The 20,487-nt window shown below is 42.3% G+C and overlaps 1 protein-coding gene across 1 annotated transcript in view; it reads left to right on the forward strand.

Moving 5' to 3' along the window:
* LOC129708147 (phosphoinositide 3-kinase regulatory subunit 6-like) overlaps positions 1–20,487 on the forward strand; it is a 32,425-nt gene that overhangs the window by 433 nt on the left and 11,505 nt on the right. The window contains exons 3-15 of the mRNA XM_055653726.1: positions 163–295; positions 1,401–1,470; positions 1,718–1,754; positions 3,244–3,495; positions 4,390–4,611; positions 5,142–5,286; positions 5,698–5,781; positions 6,464–6,923; positions 7,743–7,845; positions 9,631–9,753; positions 13,116–13,226; positions 15,545–15,639; positions 17,463–17,523. Of these exons, the coding sequence (XP_055509701.1) occupies positions 163–295; positions 1,401–1,470; positions 1,718–1,754; positions 3,244–3,495; positions 4,390–4,611; positions 5,142–5,286; positions 5,698–5,781; positions 6,464–6,923; positions 7,743–7,845; positions 9,631–9,753; positions 13,116–13,226; positions 15,545–15,639; positions 17,463–17,523 (1,896 nt within the window). The remainder of the gene's footprint in view (positions 1–162; positions 296–1,400; positions 1,471–1,717; positions 1,755–3,243; positions 3,496–4,389; positions 4,612–5,141; positions 5,287–5,697; positions 5,782–6,463; positions 6,924–7,742; positions 7,846–9,630; positions 9,754–13,115; positions 13,227–15,544; positions 15,640–17,462; positions 17,524–20,487) is intronic.

Below are 20,487 nucleotides of genomic sequence, written 5' to 3' on the forward strand. Positions count from 1 at the left end.
CCCCGAGTCCATGTCGACCTGCGATCACCCCGTACACTAGCACTATCTTACACAGTAGGGACAATTGTCATGAACTAATATCTTTACATATTTGTTGTGTTTCCATTGTTCAATTTAGCGACATATGACAATAAAACACTCTTGACTCATGATCTTTTCCAGGCTGCGTACATTCCTGATAATCTTTACGAAAAAGCATATACATTTTGCAAAGGTCTCCTCTCCTTACCGAAGCCCTACTGCACAATCGGCCATCAATATGCAGTCATGTTAAAGGCAGAGAGAAAAGCACCAGGTATGTGAATACAATCTAAATGAATGCTTAAATCTACTTGATCTCCCGGTTGTTAGACACTTTAATTCCCTCTCCCATTCCCATACTGACCTTTCTGTCCTGGGCCACCTCCACTGTCAGAGTGAGGCCCAGCGATAATTGGAGGAACAGCCCCGCATGGTTTGCTTGGGCAAGTATGCCCAGTGGTATGAATATTGCCTTCTCTAACTCCAAATAACACCTGCCTTCCCTTTCTCTCCATCCCTCCCCCCCTCCTAGTTCTGTGACCAGTCTGACTGTCCTCCTGATTAAAGCTTATCTCTGTATGCCTCGTTGTCACCTTCTCCCAGCTAACAGATCTATTCTACCTTTTCCTTGATTTACATCTTCTCTTTCATGTCTTGTTTTCACCCCTTATCCTTCCTTATCTCTGTGTCTCCCTCTCTACTGCCTCTCAGTCTGAAGAAGGGTCTCGACTGGAAATGTTGCCCATTCCTTGTATCCAGAGATGCTGCCTTGTTCCACTGAGTTGCTCCAGCATTTAATGTCTCTCTTTGACTGAACCTTGCATGATGTTTAATGGTGCAGTGTCCAGGGTCCATGTATCATCATTGCTTTATCAATGACCTTTGCTGCATTTTAAGCGTAGCAATGGGGATGTTTGCAGAAGATTGCATGATATTCTGTTCCATTCACAACGTCGCAGGTCATGAAGCAATTCACAAAGGGAGTTGGGGACATCTGGGTCATTGAGGCAGAAACTCTTTGTTGCACCACTGTACTAGAGTCATACAGTTTGGAAACAGGTCCTTCGGCTCAACTTGCCCACACCGACCCACATGTTGTAAAATGTTAATCTATCAAATAAGTTCCCATCGTGAATTGCATCAATGATGAAAGTTCGTTTGTTAGAAATTGTGCTATTTCTCGAGCAAATTAAGATTGATTTGACGACTGGTGATTTATTATTATGAAAGATGTCTGAAAATTCATAGTCTTTACTAAATATGATATCACAAACTGTTATGGACAGAAAGGATTGGAATAAAATGGATTTATGATGGATCTAAATGTGTACCAGCGATAATTATATTTAATAATCCAATTAAAGCCTATTTTATTGCAGGTCTTTTGTACCAAAGGCTCGTTATTTCCGAGCATGGGCTCAAAAATGACACATTTTCACACCGAGATAAGTAAGTGGAATAGAATCAAATAAATCTTAAATTAATAAGGTAATAATTTAAAATGTTAGTTACTGTTAATTATCCAGAGCATTCGAGGATTAACAATCACGAGACCTGAGCTCACATTCCACCATTGTAACTACAAAACGTAAATGCAATGAATTAACGGCACATTGGACAAGAAAAGCTCGCGTTGGTGGTAATGACCACAACAAATAAATACTGGAATATTCTCTGGTTCACCAATATCATTCAGGTTAGGAAATCCGCCATCTCTACCTGGTCTGGCCTATGTATGACCCAAGGTCCACAACGTTGGGGCCACAGTGGTAAAACTGCCTCCCAGCACCAGAGACCCAGGTTCGATCCTGTTGGACCTGTCAGTGTGGAGTTTGCACGTTTCTCTGAGATCCTGTGGGTTATTCATGTAGAGTCTTTAGAGATGCTGCATTCAACACGGAACTTTCTTAAAGAAAACGCGTCCACAGCCTCAGTTAGTTGTTGCTAGTTTTGCAACATTCTGCAGGGAGATCTAATGCCACACTCGTGAGTCTCCAAGGCACTCTCTGTGAAAATCAAAGTCTCATTGACTCTCATCATCCTTGCCTTGGAACTTGCCAACAGTCCTGACATCCCTGAGGTGTAGGCAACCATTGACTGCACATGTGCTTATGAGGGATCAGCCTGGAGAACTCTCACCTTCTCATCACCAGAAGAGGTTTCAATTTCCTTGAGTCATGGAAACATGCCCTTTGGCCCAACCTACCCATGCTAACCAACATGTCCCATCTACACTAGTCCCACCTTCCTACATTTGGCTCGTATCCCTCAAGTTATTTTTCTGTTCCTGTGCAATGGAAGTTTGTGGATCATAAAGAATTTCCTCATGGAGTATGTGCTGCTTCTGGAAAGCACACACTTGGCTCCACTCCTTCGAAGGAAGTTTAGAGATAGCCTAGAGATGGATACAGGCACTTCTGCCCACCGAATCTGCACCAAGCATTCATCAAATGTTCATCATATTTGTTCCATGTTATCCCATTTTCCCATCCACTCCCTACCCACTAGGGGCAATTTACGGAGGCCAATTAACCTACCAACCCACGCATCTTTGGGATATGGGAGGAAACCAGAACACCCAGAGGAAACCCTGGGAGAAGTTCTGCAAACTCCACACAGACAGCACCCAAGGTCAGGATCAAACCCGGCTCTCTGTCATTGAGCCAGCAGCTCTACAAGCTGCGCCACTGTGCCATAAACGTACAAGACATGGGAGCAGATTTAGGCCATTCAGACCATCAAGTGTAATCTATTGTTCCAACTCTCCCCATTCTATTGCCTTCTCACTATAACCTTTATGAATCAAAAACCTAGCAACCTTCATTCCAAAAATACCCAATGTCTTCACCTGCACCACTGTCTTGGCAATCAATTCCACAGATTCACCACCCTCAGACTAAAGAAATCTCATCTCTATTATAAAGGAATGTCCTTTTATTCTAAGGCTGTGCCCTCTGGTTCTAGACTCTCCCATTACTGGAAACATCCTTTCCACTTTCACGCAATAATGGCCTTTCATTATCGTAGGTTTCAATGTGAGCCCCACTTCATCCTTCCAAACTCCTGTGAGTACAGACCCAGAGCTTTCAAATGCTACATACATTAACCCAATCTTTCCCGGCATCATTCATGTAAACCTCTAGACCTGAGGACCCTCTCCAATGCCAGCACATCCTTCCTCAGATATGGGGCCCAAAACTGCTGGCAATATTCCAAATGTAGCCCCACCAGCACCTTGTAAAGAAATGGTTAAAATTCTTTGATAAAATAGATGAACTTTTCTTTGTCAGGATTTTCATCTTTGCTGATCCCGACCTTATCTCTGAAGAAGTCATCAATGCTCTTCGCAATGAGATTCACTCTGTGAGTCTAAATGATACATCTGCTCTTTATATGTGTCACATTATTAAGCACAGCATCCAAGCAACACTGGGAGAGAACTGCAACATCAGTAACTTGGATGTAGCATTACAGGTAACCAAGATGGTCAATTAAATCATGGTATTCGGCAGGTGTGGGGGCAGCACAGTGGTGCAGTGGTAGAGTTGCTGCCTTACAGCGCTAGAGACCCAGGTTCGATCCTGACAATGGGTGGTGTCTGCATGGGGTTTGTACATTCTCCCTGTCACCTGCGTGGGTTTTCTCCAGTTTCCTCCCACACTCTAAAGACGTACAGGTTTGTAGGCTAATTGGCTTTGGTAAAATTGTCCCTAGCGCATGTAGGAGATAGTGTTAGTGTGCGGGGATCGCTGGTCAGAGTGGACTCGGTGGCGGAAGGGCCTGGTTCTCTAAACTAAGTTAAACTGAATCTGTGGAATTCTTTGCCACAGAAGCCTGTGGAGGCAAAGTCAGCGGATATATTTAAGGCAGAGATAGATAGATAGATTCTTGATTAGTACAGGTGTCAGAGGTTATGGGGGAAAAGGCAGGAAAATGGGGTTAGGAGGGAGAGATAAATCAGCCATGATTGAATGGCCTAATTGTACTGCTATCTCTTATGATGATCTAAACTAAACTAAGATGCTGCGTCACTAACTCGCACGCTATAATTACATTGTCAGGTAATGGTGTGGGTTTTTTTAGAAGGTCACGCACCTCTTTATTCATCATCGATGTTCACACTTCGAGTGGTTTGGATGAATTCAGAGTTATTTCCTCCACTTTGTGGGCATTGATTGATTCACAGTAAGGAGGGGGAGCAAGATGCCTGTAACCTGCACCATTCATTGAAACGAGACTTAAATCCTTACGACTTCACGCAAGCTTATTGCGCCAGCTAATTTTTCGAATGCTGCAATTGGAAGGTTGTTGTTATTGAAAGAGGTATATGTCATGACACCACTAATTACTGCTAGTATTGCTTCACAGAATAAAGCCTACAATGTGATCGAGCACTATTTCCAGGAAGTGGTCGCTATCACAGAACAATCATATTATTCTTCAGAGGACATTGCTGGAGCCCACAGGAAGCACAGTAGCAAGTTGCAAGAAATCTACAACAAAATAACTGGCCCTGCACAACAAGGTAGGTTAGGACCAATGGTTATTCTGTTCACTGGATGTATTCAAGAGAGAGTTAGATTTAGCTCTTAGGGCCGATGGAATCAAGGGATATGGGGGGAAAAAGCAGGAATGGGGTACTGATGGTTTAGATGATCCGCCATGATCATGTTGACTGACGGTGCTGGCTAGAAGGGCTGAATGGCCTACTCCTGTACCTATTTAGCTATATCTTTATGTATTCTATGTTATACGAAGGTTACGATTTATAAATATTCATTCATAATGTGCATGCTCGCATTAGCATGAATAGTGTTTCAAAGATATCAGGCCAAAACCTTCATTGGTCGCTGGGCAAATGAATTCAGCTTGTTAAAATAATTGAGAACAAAAGGCTTATTTCAAAAGCAGTGACAGACTTGTGTCCAAGGTGGCGGGAAAACTCAGCCAGCTCCCCAAAGATCTGTCATGCTTACTGGATCTCCCACTTTAACTCTTCTTTCCTTTCCCATACGGACCTTTTTGTCCTGGGCCTTCTCCACTGACAGTGAGGCCACACCCAAACTGGAGGAGCAGCGCCTCCAACTCCACAGTACGAACATTGAATTCTCTCATTTTAGGTAACTTATCTACAAACACTCGCCTTTCCCCGCCCACCCACTCACCCTTCCTCCATTAAAAGTTGGTTAACCAGTACCACAGTACCCTCTTGGGATCACACTGTCCCCAGCCGACAAACATCCTATCAGAACCACACTGCCTCAGGTCAACTATTGCCGGGCCTGATCTGTCCTGGTCTTTTCTTGCTTCCACGACAATTAGTCTGAAGAAGGATCCCGACACAAAACTTTTATCTTGGGCATCATGTTCGGCATGTATAAAGGGCCATTGTCTCTTCTGGTCAAGAGAGAGTCAAGAGTCAATTTAATTGTCATTTGGACCCCTTGAGGTCCAATTCTGTATGATTATATATCCCATTTATGAACGCATCTTGCCCATGGATTAAAAGAAGGTGTGGTCATTTAATTCCACTGTGTTCAACTTCATATATAATCATCACATCTTGGTAGAATTTTATATAATGTAATTTAACAGCACAATTAACTATGCAAAAATCACAAAGGCGTTGAAAATGGTTTTGTTGGAACATTGAGAACTGAGAGAATTTTCTTTTAGTGACTTCAAGTGAAGGTCTCCAGAACATTCCACTGCCAAATCCAGATATCAGTTTTTTTATGTGGAAAGATGACGACCTCCTTTGTGAGTATATTTTGGTTTGATATCAAAATGTCTTTATGGACCGAATATATAAAGGTAAAAAAAAACTGATGTTGTACTATTATTAAAACGAATGTGAGCCACTTCCAAATGCACCAATGCTTTGGTTCAGTGTAGAGATGCATCATGGAAATAGGCCCTTCGGCCCACTGTCCACAAAGTTCCTTTAGTCTCCCCTGCCCCCTGCCCCCAGCCCCTCTGCCAGCCCCCACCCCCCTCTCCCCCCACAGCTCTACTTTCATTCTGAAGAAGGATTCTGACCTGAAATGTCACCCATCCTTTTTCTCCGGAATTACAGGCCCTTCAGCAGATTGAGCCCACACCAACCAGTAATCTCTCCCTACACTAGTACTATCCTATATACTAGGGACAATTTACAATTTTAATGAAGCCAATTGACCTATAAACCTGTATGTATTTGGAATGTGGGAGGAATCCAGATCAACCAGAGAAAACCCACATAGGTCACAGGGAGAACCTGCTTAACTCCATACAGACAGTACCTGCAGTTGGGATCAAACTCGGGTCTCTGGCACTGTAAATCAACAGCTCTACCAGCTGTCCACAGTGCTGCTCGAGTTTAAAGTTGTGTAAGTTATGCAGTAAACATATACATTTTGGAGTGTCTTGTCTCTTGCTAACACTGTTGGTTTGCTTCTTGCAGGGAAGGAATTGGTGCGTTTTGTTAGAAATCAACTTGACTCTGGCCAGGATTTCATTAACAGTGACTCGGACACTTCTGAGATAAGTGAGTCAACGCACGGTCACGACATTGAGCAAACGAGATTGTCGATCCTATCGACGGACAGTGGGATAGTTCGAGACTGTGGTGATCCAACTACTGGGAATGACACATCACCTTCAAGGTCCAGTGAAGGAAACCAGGCCAAGCTTTCCAGAAAAGGCTGTGTGAAGAAAAGAAACCAAGACTCTGAAAATGCACTGTTTCTTCCGGAACTCTATGATAGTACTGCCACAAGCAGTGATATGAATCTTCATCGAAGGTCGGATTGCAATGCCATGTCATTCAGCATCAAACAACTAAAGCCAAACACTGCCCGGGTGGTAGTCATTGGAAACGACTGCATTTTGGGAAGATTAGCAAAGGCTTTCCATTCCTTGAGGTATTTATTGAAAAACCACCACAGTTTGTAAAACAAAGTTGCAAGTGGGAACCAGGGTCTCGATGATCTTCCAGGGTCTGGAAGGGAGTGTAGGAGTCGGGATCGCATTGAGTGGAAGAGAGTGCAGGAACTAGGGCCCATGTGAGCATGAAGGCAATATGGGAACAGGGGCCCTGGAGCATGAAAGGGGTAGGAACTGGGGTTCAAGTGAGTGGGAAGGGAGTGAAGGGACATTACCTGATAAGAAACAAAGTGCTGGAGTAACACAGCAGGTCAGGCAGGAGTAACTGAGCAGGTTCATCCCTGGAGGACATGGATAGGTAACATTTTTGGGCTGGTTTACTTAATAAACCAAATGTAGATCTATCTGGATTTCCAAAGAGGGGGGTCGCAGTGGGTACGTGAGTTTTGGGTTATTTATATGTTTGCTTTCTAATCTTTATATTAGAAGAGGAAGTAATCATTTAGTAATTAAGTTAAATTGTTACTGGTCTTCTTTTTCAGAAAACAACATTTTCCTATAAATTTCCTTCCTTGCTTAACATGAAGCATTAGTTTCTGCTAGATTAAAGATGTCCATGTTCCAGAAGCAGTCATAGGATGGTCATCGGGAGTAAATGTTTTGATTAATTTTGAAATTGGAGCACCCGGAGGAAACCCTCAGGGTGACAGGGAGAACATGCAAACTCCACACAGACAGCACCTGACGTCAGAATCAAACCTGGGTCTCTGGCGCTGTGAGTGGACTCAATGCAATCAAGTAGATTCAATACCAATGCTGCAAAATTAACAGGTTTTATTTGACTTATCTTTACGTAGGAAAAGAGAAGCAAGAAGAAGTATTCTAACTGCAAAACTAAACCTGCTGTTCTACCACATACCTGTAACAAATGAGAATGAGAATCCTGTATCCACTGCACAGGTCAGTCTCCGCAGTCTCACAATTATTACTGCTGAAATAGAAGTTGTAGCAGATATGATTGGTTGTTGCTAACTGCATGCACACATCACAGGGACCACTCTCGGCAAACTAGCCACCAGACATTGTTAATTGTTATTCATTTATTTGTTGTATTACTGACCAAGCCATCATTTATTGCCCATCTCTCATTGCCCTACATAAGGTGAATGTGAGCAGCCTTCATAAACCACTGCAACCATTTGGTGAATGGAGGCCAGAGGGCAAATACATCGGCACTCTAATCATAAAAACATCTTTAACATTTTCTTTTTTTCTTAAAGCTCTGGAAATTGGAAATGATGTGGAAATTGGACACCAAGTCTTTATAAGGGCCAGAGGGAGGTTGAACAGTGGCTATACTGTTGAGCAGTGATTATATTCAGTGTGACGTTTGCATATTCACCAAGGCTTCATTATTTCATAGGGTTTTAATAGGACATAGACATTTGATGTTTGCATATGATTGTAAAAAGGTTTTCTATGTGAGGAGCTCACTAGCTCACCCGCTGGAGGTTTGGAGTATTGCTCACAGAATTTCTGGATTTTTATCTTCAACCTGGCACTCAGATCTGTGCTCACACTGCTATGGGTTTTATCCCTTATGGTTGGTTGGTTGGTTGGATGGATAGATACATGAACTGCTCTGTATTTGACTGCGCCAATATTACCAATGTGCTTAGAAATACAAGAACTCACCAGGTTTGAATAAGGAATTCCAGGGGGCTTGTGAGCTGTTGGTCAGGCAAAACGGTTAATTTGGAAAGGCTCTGGAACCAATGTTAATATTGACCAAATTAAAGACACCATAAAATGGAGGATCCCTGCATTTGTCACGATTGCTTAACCCTTGTCAGTTGAAAATTACAGGCTTTGGATGGCACCAGCCAATCTAGGCTTAGACTGATATGCAGGATGGTGAAGGATCCCGGTGTTCTCCTTGTTTCTCCTAAATTGACAAAGTGTATAGCAGTTTTGCAAACAAACCATAAATGCATCATTTTGATTGGATCGCTGCAAGGGCATTGTGAATAGTATAAATAATGTTGCGAGATGGTTACTCTGTTAATTATTGATTGGTTGAAATGTTGAGCCTTGGAGGAACTGCTTGAATCCCAGGGCACATGTTGCATTATTCATCTGTGTTGGCTTCCTTCTAGAAGCTTCTTTCAAACACAATGTATTTAAGATTATATTATTGGGTTGGGGAACTATCAATTATGTACCATTATTATGTTACCATTGATTGGATTATAAAGAGACCACCCCCATGTGGTTTGGCCCCTCAAGGTTCGGGGACCTATAAAAGGCAGGCCCCACGAAGTCCTTTGTCGATCTTCTGAAAGACCGCTTGGGACTGTGTGATCTTTTGGAGTGTCTCTGCTTGCATGAGGCTAGAAGGGCTTGGCCAAGCAGATACAAGGATGGTTAGGTATCGTATAGAGGAATTTGTTGTTGTGTTATCCAAAATAAAGTTTAGTTGCTCAAGTATTTTATTGACTGAAACTAGACTGAAGGGGGGAAGCTTAGAATGAGCTATTTACACCAAGGGTGCTGGAAAATCAGTTGTGGACCTGTATTATAGTATGGAGGAAATACTGCTGTAGTCTCAAAATAGTTAATATGGACTATATTGCAATTAGCAAATCGCAGGTTGTAATTTGCAATTGTTACAGATGTCTTGCTGAAAAGTTGGATATATTATCGACACATTAATAAAATTGTAACAACTTTTATGCTTCATATTAGGTCAATCATTTACTACATAGTGACCTTTCTTGTGAACTGTCGAGGTACTTGGGCAGTATAGATCCCTGGTATAACAGCAACATCAACAGTCTACGCAAGATGATACCTGAACTGGCTAAGATGGTAAGAAGAGTTTCTACCTGTTACACCTTCAAGCAATTTGTCAGAGTTCAGTAAACTACCTATTCATGAAAAAAACGTTTTCCTTCTGATCCAAGTTGGTGTAAGTTATTTATTGTGTGATTAGTTGATTAAGGAGTAAGTCAATGGCTTTATGAATCAATAACCCAGATCATTGCCATATAAATCTTTGCGTAAAAATTGGTATATGTATACAGCTTTTGATAAATTAAGATTAAGGTTTGTTATTATGTTTGGTATCTGTTCATGATTTGGGGGTTAGGGTAATTAAGATGGTGTGATGACTGCAATATCCATTTGGTAATACAGAAATCAACATAGCAATGAAGTCAATTGTAGAGCTGCTGCCTTACCAACGTTCGATCCTGACCTCAGGTGCTGTTGGAGTGGAGTTTGCACATTACCCCTGTGACCATGTGTGTTTCATCCAGGTGCAAAGGTTTCCATCCACATTCTAATGGGCCTGTCACACTTTGGTGACTCTTTAGGCGACTGCCAGGGACTAGTTTTAATGGAATTCACCCACGACACCAGGCATCAACCTACGACAACACCTACGTCAACTTACGACAACTTGTTGAAAATTTTGCAGCAGTCTCCTGTAGTCGCCCATAAAATCGCCTAAGTGGGACAGCCCCATAAAGACGTGTGGGTTTGTTGGTTAATTGGTCTGTGTAAATTGTCCCTAGTGTGTAGGGTGGATGAGAAAGTGGGATAACATAGAACTAGGGTGAGTGGGTGATCGATGATTGGCATGGGATCTCATTGCAATGCGTTTTATCACACAACAATGGAGAACATTAAGGACCTGTTTCCGTGCTGGTTCGTTCAATTCAATCAATCAATGATATGTGATGCCAACACTCAGTGTTAACTTGGTTGGAGTGTCAGAGATTGGAACTGAAAAATTAATTATTTTAATTCACATTTCACATGCAAACTAAATGTTGTTCCAGTATTGTACTTCCGGTGGCGCTGGTGCCAGCAGCCTCCACCTACAGCCCGGTATCTTTTTTGTTTTTTTGTTTATTTAGTTATGAAAAAGTGTATTTCTTTGTTTTTTTTTTGTGTTTTTATGTGGGGGAAGAGGGCACAGTGCGGGGGATACCGTCCTTCAGCCGCTTCCTGGTGAGGACGCGACTATTATTCGAGTCGCGTCCTCGCCCCCCCCCCCCCCCCACAGCGGCCTACCTACCTGGATTGGCGCGGCCTTTCCTGCCGGGATCGACCGGAGCTCCAGCAGCGGCAGGACAGCGCTGGAACATCGCGGGGCTGGCGATGCCTTGCCGGGGGTCGCCGTCTGGAGCCCGGAGTGCTGGACCTGCTGCCGACATCACGGACCTGCGGTTTGCAGAGCTCCCAACGCGGGCGGCGCTGACTAATCAACGCGGGGTCCTGCGACTCTGCCCGGCTCAGCCTGCGGACTCAGGAGCTGCAGACTCTGGCAGCGGGAGGCGGCTGATCAGAAGGTCCGGGCCGCTGAGGAGGAGGATGCTCACCGTCGGGGTTCGGCGTCGGCGTTCCACCAGCCCGGCGTGAGGGCCTGAACATCGGGCCACCCGGGGCGGCGACTGCGGGTGCTCGGAAGGCCCCGACCACGGATGAACACGGAGGGGAGGCTGGCTGGACTATGGTGCCATCCTCACCTTGGTGCCATTTATGTTATGTTGTGTCGTGGACTTCTGTATTTGTGCTTTTTTTACATTTTAATTCAATTTCAATTTTATTTTTAATATGTTTTATTATTTATTTATTATTTATTTTTATTATTTCTTTGTGATTTTTTTATGATACTGCCTGTAAGGGAAATTCATTTCGTTGTCTCAAATTGAGACAATGACAATAAATTTGAATACAATACAACAATACAATTGTCTTCCAGAGAAGAAATTCAGAAGGATGCAAAATGTGAAAGTATTCTAAAATGATGCACAGTCAAGGAGGAGAGCTGTAGAAACATAGCTTCAAAAGTAAAGGCATAAACTAGTTGTATTTATATAATTCATAATATTAAATCAAGGAAATAACTTTGGAGTTAGATTGAGGTAAAAGTAGGCATTATATGGATGATCTCATTTGACAGTATGGAGATTGTACAACAAATAACCTTCTACATGTGATATCCAAATGCTTTTTGAACTGCGTTTCTACTCTGACTACACTGATAAACTAAACCTTCACTTGAAAGAAAATCATAGCCTGAAATGTGGGAAATGTCATGGGCTCTAAATAATCTGTAGAACATTAGTTAATAAGCTGGCATGCTAGCAATTGTTTGAGCCATTATTCTAAGACATTATCCCTCTTAAAAATATAGGACAGCTAAACTTGTTAAATAAAATAAAACACAAGATTTTAACATAAGTTCCCAGTATTATTTGGGGGTCAACATGATATGCCTGCACCTCTAAAGAATCTAATAAATCGGTCTGGACTTATTTTGTTTACTGGCCATGTGACACGTACAACTATTAATCATGTCTACCTTCATCTTTATCTCTACCAAAAAACCACTGTGAATATCTAATGTATAAATGATCAATAACTACTACACACATCCCCTTATTTTGCATTCCTAGCTGTGTTTATTATAGATCATCCAATATAATGCAATTGATGTAACAGTCTTAGTTTAGTTTAGAGATACAGCGTGACAACAGGCTCTTCAGACCACAAAGTCCGCGCTGACCAATGATGCCCGCACATTAACACTATCCTACACACTAAGCCAATTAGCCTACAACTTGTACATCTTTGGAATGTTGGAGGAAACCGGAGATCCTGGAAAAAACCCATGTGATCACAAGGAGAACATACAAACTCCATACAGACATCACCCATAATCAGGATTGGACCCGGGTCTCTGGCGCTGTAAGGCAGCAACTCTACCGCTGCGCCAAGTTAAAGCAGCGTTGTTAGGATAGACACAAAATGCTGGAGTAACTCAGTGATGCTCAGGATCATCATCATCATCATCAGGATCAAGAGGACTCTAAGATGCTGGCAGCATCTCTGGACAGAAGGATTGGGTGACATTTTGGGTCAAGACCCTTGGAAGAAGTATCTAGAGATGCTGCCTGTCCTGCTGTTACACCAACATTTTTGTTTCTATCTTCGGTGTAAACCAGCATCTGCAGTTCCTTACTCCAGCATTGGTTTGGAATTGTTTTAAGGTGGCAATGAAGTAATAGTTAGTTTGAATTTCAATGTTAATTGCAGCCAAAAAATTGGCACAAATTAATTGCAAAAGCTGCTTGCCAAGTTGTTTATTTTAGTATACAAAGTGCTTTATGTCCACATGTAATTCACAGTTAATCTATAATACAACGTTTATTTCCCCACAGTCAACAATGTGTGGACAACAGTGTGGTGCTGATCCATTTATTGTGGATGTCACATCATACTATGTGCGTATGGGATGTCAGCCTGTTTGCTTTCAAATCTACAGTGTAAAGGTACGTACTTCTATTGCAATTTCAAGTGACGTATTTTAACGGTTTACCTAATAGCACAATTGCATTTCCGTCAATTCATGTCTTTTACCCTGGAGAGGGGAATCAAGAACCAGAGGACACATGTTTAACGTGAGAGGGGAAAGATTTAATAGGAACCTGAGGGACAACCTTTTCACACAGAAAGTGTGGTGGGTGGATGGGACAAATAGCTAGAGTAGGCACTGGAGCCAGGTATTATAAAAGCATTAAAAAAAAATACTTGGACAGGTACGTGGATAAGAAAGGATTAGAGGGATCTGGGCCCTCAGGCTATCAAATCCATTATATGATCATAATTAAGGTCCAGTCTCACTGCCTCTTGTCCTCTCACATCAGGCAATAGGTACAGAAGTGAGAAAACGCACGCATCCAGATTCAGGGACAGTTTCTTCCCAGCTGTTATCAGGCAACTGAACCATCCTATCACCAACTAGAGAGCGGCCCTGACCTACCATCTACCTCAGACTATCTTTAATCTGACTCTATTGGACTTTATCTTGCATTAAATGTTATTCCCTTTATCATGTATCTGTACACTGTGGACGGCTCAATTGTAATCATGTACAGTGAATAGATATCCGCTGACTGGATAGCCTGGATCAAGAAGCTTTTTACTCTACCTCCCTACACGTGAAAATAAACTACACTAAATGGGGCGTCTTGGTCAGCATGGCCGAGTAGGGCTGAAGGGCCAGTTTTCATGCTGTATGACACTGTGTTTTCATGACTATGAAGCAGATGCTGCAAGAGATTTCCAATCTCATTAAAATTCTATTTGTGCAAAAGGCGTGGGTCTTATTTTGTAGCGAGGCAGTTTAGGTTTGTACATAGGGTGACATTTTGTTCCAGTTGGTGGAAGTTACTCTTTGCTCTAGTAGTCAAGACTATTAAATAGTTGCTGATTAAATTCTGTGGCTGCACAGCTTCAAATTAAATTGACGTAATCTTCCAGGCAGCAATCTCCACAAACAATTGTCTTCTGAACAGGTTGCCTGATAATAAGAGTATTATTATTATGCAGCAGCAAACAGAAATATGTTGTATTTAACTAACAGCACTTATCTATTCTTTCTATTTGTGTCTGAATGCACCAATGAGCCTCAGTGTTCATTTGAGATCTATGTGTGACTTGTGGGTGTGATTAGCTACGCCAACATTGACCTTGCTAGGTTTCTAAAGCAATAAGAGGTCTATTAAAAGTCAATGGTGCTTTATTGTCATGTACAAATGCACAGGGAAATTATTATTTTTTGCATACGGTTCATTAAAGCATTGCCAGAACTTAAGCACTATCGCATTGCCATACCATTAGCAAAATAGTCCACGGAGATCGCATGCAAGAGTTGCCAAGTTTTGGGACCGTTTCCAAAATCCAGTCTAGTCTGCGCATTTGTTCTTCTGGAGCAGCACCCGATCCAGGCAAGCCCCAGGCTGCTGCATGGCCTCCAGCCATCACCTTCCTCTGGAGCAAACTGTCGTCTCATTCCTCACCCGGCCACCTTCAGCCTTTGACCCGGGATTGTCTCCCACTGCCAACCTTGCAGGAGTGGAAGGCACGACCCCAGTTTACTCTCCTACTGGCCCTTGCTCCTCGCCTCCATCATCGTTGACTTCCTCCTCTGTGGACAATGATATAAATGCAGGACTGTACACCCACAAAGTCCCTCCATTGCAACCTTCCCTACATTGATGAACTTGTACACTGCAAGGGCCAGGAAGCGAGCGGGCAAGATCATCTCTGATCCCTCTCACCCTGGCAACAAACTCTTTGAATCACTTCCCTCTGGAAGGCGACTCCGGATTGTCAAAGCTGCCACAGCCAGACATAAAAACAGATTTTATCCACGAGTAGTTGCTCTACTCAACAGCCAAAAATCTGTAGCCTCCCTTTGATCTGGTATTTTGTTGGTTCACATGCTTGATCAATGGAGTTTTATCATTAATGTTTTATTATTATTAATGTTTAGTGTTTTCTGAGTCATTCGTAACTGTCACTGTATGTCATGTTGTTACTTGTGGGCGGAGCACCAAGGCCAATTTCTTGTATGTGAATACTTGGCCAATAAACTTACTTACTTACTTACTTACATAAGGTCACCAGATTTTCTTCCCTGAAGGATATGAATGAACCATGCAGACTTTGACAACAATCGGTAGTTTCAGATGGTCCTTTACTAATACTAGATTTAATTTCAGGTCATTTGGTTTGTCAAAAATCAAACTGAAGTAACTGAGTTAGATTGTATTTGTAATAATTGACATTTTATTCTGTGCCACAGCTTACCTTTTCAAATGAAACCGATGAAGTTGTGGATGATGTTTTTCTAATACAGCTTGAAGTAGGGTTTCCAGAACAGAAGCCTGTCAAAGGCAAGTGATTCTACATAAAATATCAGATATTTGACTGCCACTGTGCAATTATCAAAGTGCATTGACATTAATGAATTGTTGAGCAAAGTTCCGCGTTTATGAATAGCAGTTGTATAGAAATAAACCCTGGGAATATCTACAAATAGTTTTCAATGTGAGGTTGTTGAAGCAAGGAACTGCAGATGCTGGTTTACAAGAAAATGGACACACAGTGCTGGAGTAACTCAGCAGGTCAGGCAACCTCTGGAGAACAGAGATGTTCATACGTTGTAGGAGCAGAATTAGGCTATTCATGGAAACATAGCAAATAGGTGCAGGAGTGGGCCCTTCGAGCCAGCATCGTCATTCAATATGATCATGGCTGATCATCTGAAATCTGTACCCCCTTTCTGCCTTCTCCCCATATCCCCTGACTCTGCTATCTTTATCTAACTCTCTCTTAAAAACATCCAGTGGATTGGCCTCCACTGCCTTCTGTGGCAGAGAATTCCACAGATTCGCAACTCTCTGGGTGAAAAAACTTTTGGCAATTAAATCCACTTCGCAATTCAATTATGGCTGATCTATCTTTCCCTCTCAACTCCATTCTCCTGCTTTCTCCCCATAACCCCTGACACCCGAATCTATCAATCTCTGCCTTAAAAATATCCATTGATAGCCTTCTGTGGCAATGAACTTCACAAATTCATCATCCTCTGAATTCCACAGATTCACCATCACCTATGAAGACCTTCTTCAGATTGAAGGAATGACTCGACCTGAAACATCACCTATCCATGTCCTCCAGAGATGCTACCTGACCTGCTGAGTTACTTTCAGTGCCCTTTCACCGTGAAGTTAATGTTTCACATGTAATTCTTTCACTTTAAATTTGCAATTGAAAATTATTGAACATTCAAACATGTTCTGTCTGAAATGCAGGAATGAACTAAATTTAAGTTACTCTAGGAGACAAATTGACATTATTTGTTGTATCAACTTCATTGTAAAAACTAGTGTGATTAGGAATGAACTTTAAAATGGTTATTTACAAAACGTTATTTAAAACAGCCCCTTATTTTGAGATTTGTTTAAGCTATTTGTCCAATATGAAGCTACACTGCTACTAATGTATGATGCTTGTTGGCATGTGCCATCTACTGGTAGAAAGCAAACATGAAGGATGGTTCTTGAATGGCTACATGGTCAATTACTTGCAAGTTAGGAAACAGGCAGAAGCCATTCGGCCCAGCAGGTTCCTGCTGGCTCTCAGCAGAACCATTTTCTGAGTTTAGAGATAGTATGGAAACAGGCCCTTCAGCCCACCGAGTCCATGCCGACCAACAATCACCCTGTACAATAGTTCTATCCTACAATCTAAGGACAATTTCCAGAACCCAATTAATCTACAAACCTGCACGTCTTTGGAGTGCGGGAGGAAACCAGAGCACCCGGAGAAAAACCAATGCGGTCACAGGGAGAACATACAAACTCCGTGCAGGCAGTACCCGTAGGATCGAACCCAGGTCTTGAGCCCTGTAAGGAAGGAAGGAACCCTATTGCTGCACCACTGTACTGGCAACAGAGTTCTCCATCTTCCACCTACATCCCTCCCTCTGCCTTTACATTTCACTCCTCTTCTCTTCTCATCCTTTTAATCTCAAGCCTTTGTCCATTTGTCTGCCGCTCAAAACCTCCTCACCTGTATCCATCTGTTAGGAGCTAGGCTTTGAGCTGCCCCAACCTCTCTTTTCCAGCTTTCTCCCCCACCTTTACAGTTGTCACCTCCTTGATGGCAATTCCGTTTTGTTCAGTGATGATGGGAAACGTTCCGTTCTCCCCTTGCAGGAGCCACGTTGATGCGGAGGAGGGGGACATCAGAAGGAGTGGGTGGACACATCACAGTTACGTACAAAAAGGTAATAACCAAATTATTATTTTAGTGCTATGTTAGCATCAGCTGCAGTCCCATTTACAAAGTAAACCAAAATGACCAAATAAAGATGTTTCACGTAGTTATGTTGAAAACTATTGGATAGATTTTCATTCTTGGCTTGTATGTTAGATATTCAAGCAATGTAACTGAGTTGATATGTGATTTGCAACAACTTCTGCATGTGATTTAACCCTATCATATGAAAATGATATGTCATGGTGCTGCTGTTATTTGATACAATTGCAAAACACAACGTGTGGAAACTGAGTTCATCTGTGGATAAATGGATAGATCTGCATCAAGAAGTTCTGTCATCCAATCAATCCCTCCACATTTAAGAAGGAACCAGATGCTAAAATCATATGTAAAAAAAATGGAGAAACTTAGCGGGTGCAGCAGCATCTATGGAGCGAAGGAAATGGGTCTGAAGAAGGGTTTCGGCCTGAAACGTTGCCTATTTCCTTCGCTCCATAGACGCTGCTGCACCCGCTGAGTTTCTCCAGCATTTTTGTGTACCCTCTACAGATGCTACCTGACTCACTGAGTTCCTCCCGCACTGTGTTTTCCTCAAGATTGCAAGATTTGCAGTTCCTTGTGACTCTGTCTTAAGAATTGTTTGCATTGGTTTAATAGTAGATTGCCTACATATTTTAAGATGGTTTGAGAGATGCAAGTTGCAAAGGCAGAGAAGACCAGAATTAGTGCAGCTACAGTAAAAAAAAAAAAACTTAGTGAGCTATTTTAATGCAGATGTTCAAATTAAAGTCAAATCAGCATGGACTAGTTGGGCCAAAGGGCCTGCCTCCATGCTGCATGACTCTAATTAAATAATAAAATGTGAGTACGGTGATATTTCTGATTCCTCTAAACCTCAATTTCTTTTTAGATTTGTTGTCCTACCTCTATCCTCCTGCAGGAATATTTATCCCCCTCTCTTACTATAACCCATCTGCACATTACTATCTACCAACGTGGGATAACATCGAAACTAGTGTGAATGGGTGATCAATGGTTAACGTGGACTCGGTGGGCCAAAGGGCCTGTTTCCAAACTAAACATTCATCTGCCCAACACATACTGACAATCGTATTCAAGTAATGCTGCACCTTTCCAGCAAGTACACCCTCAACAAATGCTCTCCACCCATTGTTTAACTACGAATCATTACTATCATCCTCGGGATTTCTTCACACCTTCCTTGCCGGAGGAGAGGAGACCTCAGAAAAGTTTCACAAGAAGATAGACCAAAGTGCTTGAGTGTTAGGGATAGGCTGAGACTTGGTTTAGAGACACAGCTTGGAAGCCCATCCACCACATGGGTCCACGCCGACCATCAATCACCTGTTCACACTAGTTCTACGTTATCTCACTTTTCACATCCTATACACTAGGGAGTAATTTACAGAGGCCAATTAACTTAGAAACATGTGCCTTTGGAATGTGGGAGGGAACCAGAGGACCTGAAGAAAACCCATGTGGTCACAGGGAGAATTCTCCATAGACAGCACCCGTGGTCAGGATCGAACCCAGGTCTTTGTTACTGTGATGTACCAACTCTGCCACTATGCAGCTTTGTTTTCCATGGAATGAAAAAGGCCGAGTGGTGACGTTGAGGCGATTTATAAGATCACAAAGGCTACAAATAAGGTGAATGGTCACAGTTTTATTTTCCCAGGGTAGGCAGGCATCAGTTTAAGGTGAGAAGAACATTTACAGAAGATTGAGGGGCTAATGTTTCCAAACAGAAGTGGCAACAGATGGAACAATCTCCCACAGGATGTGATAGAGGCAGTGAGACACTTGGTCAGCATGGACAAGTTGGGGCAAAGGGCCTGTTTCCATGCTATATAACTACAACAGAAGATGCTGGGGTTAGCCAGTGTGTCACCACACCCACCAAGCTGATGGAGATGAGGATCTACACTACATGGTGATGTTACTTAGTCATCTTTCTACTTGGTCTACAACACTCACACATGCGGTTTTGAACTCAGCAGTCAATTGATAAGTGAACATTGATAAAACTCCCAAACCTCACATCCTGAAGGGGAGATTTACACACAGTTTAACTCACCCACGTATAGGGCACAGTTGAAGCCAGCTTCTAAATTTCCTTCTCACCCACACCACCAACCAGTTCCAAACCCAGAATGAGTGGAAGAACTGAGTCTACAAGTGCTAACCATATATTCAATCCATATTCTTTCCAAGGGTTGTTTCCACTTGGAGGTACCAAATAGTTTCATGTTTGGTTAAAGAATATCAGCAATATGTAAACTAGTAATATTCTTGAATATACAGAGGTAGTTGAGACAGGTACTACAACAGTGTTTAAAATACGGTATATAGATAAGAAGGGTTTAGATGGATTTGGGCCAAACGTGCGCAAATGGGACTAGCTCAGATGGAACATATTGGTCAACATGGACAAGTTGGGCTGAGGGACCTGTTTCTGTGATGTATGACTCTAAGACTTTATAAGAACATAATAAATAAGTGTGAGTCGACCATTCAGCCCATTATGATTACTCTCCTGTTGCTTTTGACCATAAAGTAGAGATAGCTTTTCCTTATATTAAATGTGATGTGTATAAACTTGCTTAGTCAGACAATAATATTATAGAGGATGGTTACCAATAATTCATAAGTTTATGACATAAGAGCAGAATTAGGTCATATGACCCATCAAGTCAACTCTGCCACGATCATGACTGACCTATTTTTCACTCTCAACCCAATTCTCCTGCCTTCTCCGCGTAACCTTTGATGGCCTTGCTAACCTAGAACCTTTCAATATCTGTTCTTAAAATACCCAATGACTTGTCTTCCACTGCTGTCTGTGGCAATTTCACAGATTCACCACCATTTGGCTAAAGAAATTCCTCATCTCCTTCTAAAGGTGCTTTTTTTTTTTTTTTTAAACTGTGGCTTTGCCCT

Source organism: Leucoraja erinacea, chromosome 23 (assembly GCF_028641065.1).
Source record: "Leucoraja erinacea ecotype New England chromosome 23, Leri_hhj_1, whole genome shotgun sequence".
Classification (NCBI taxonomy): domain Eukaryota; kingdom Metazoa; phylum Chordata; class Chondrichthyes; order Rajiformes; family Rajidae; genus Leucoraja; species Leucoraja erinaceus.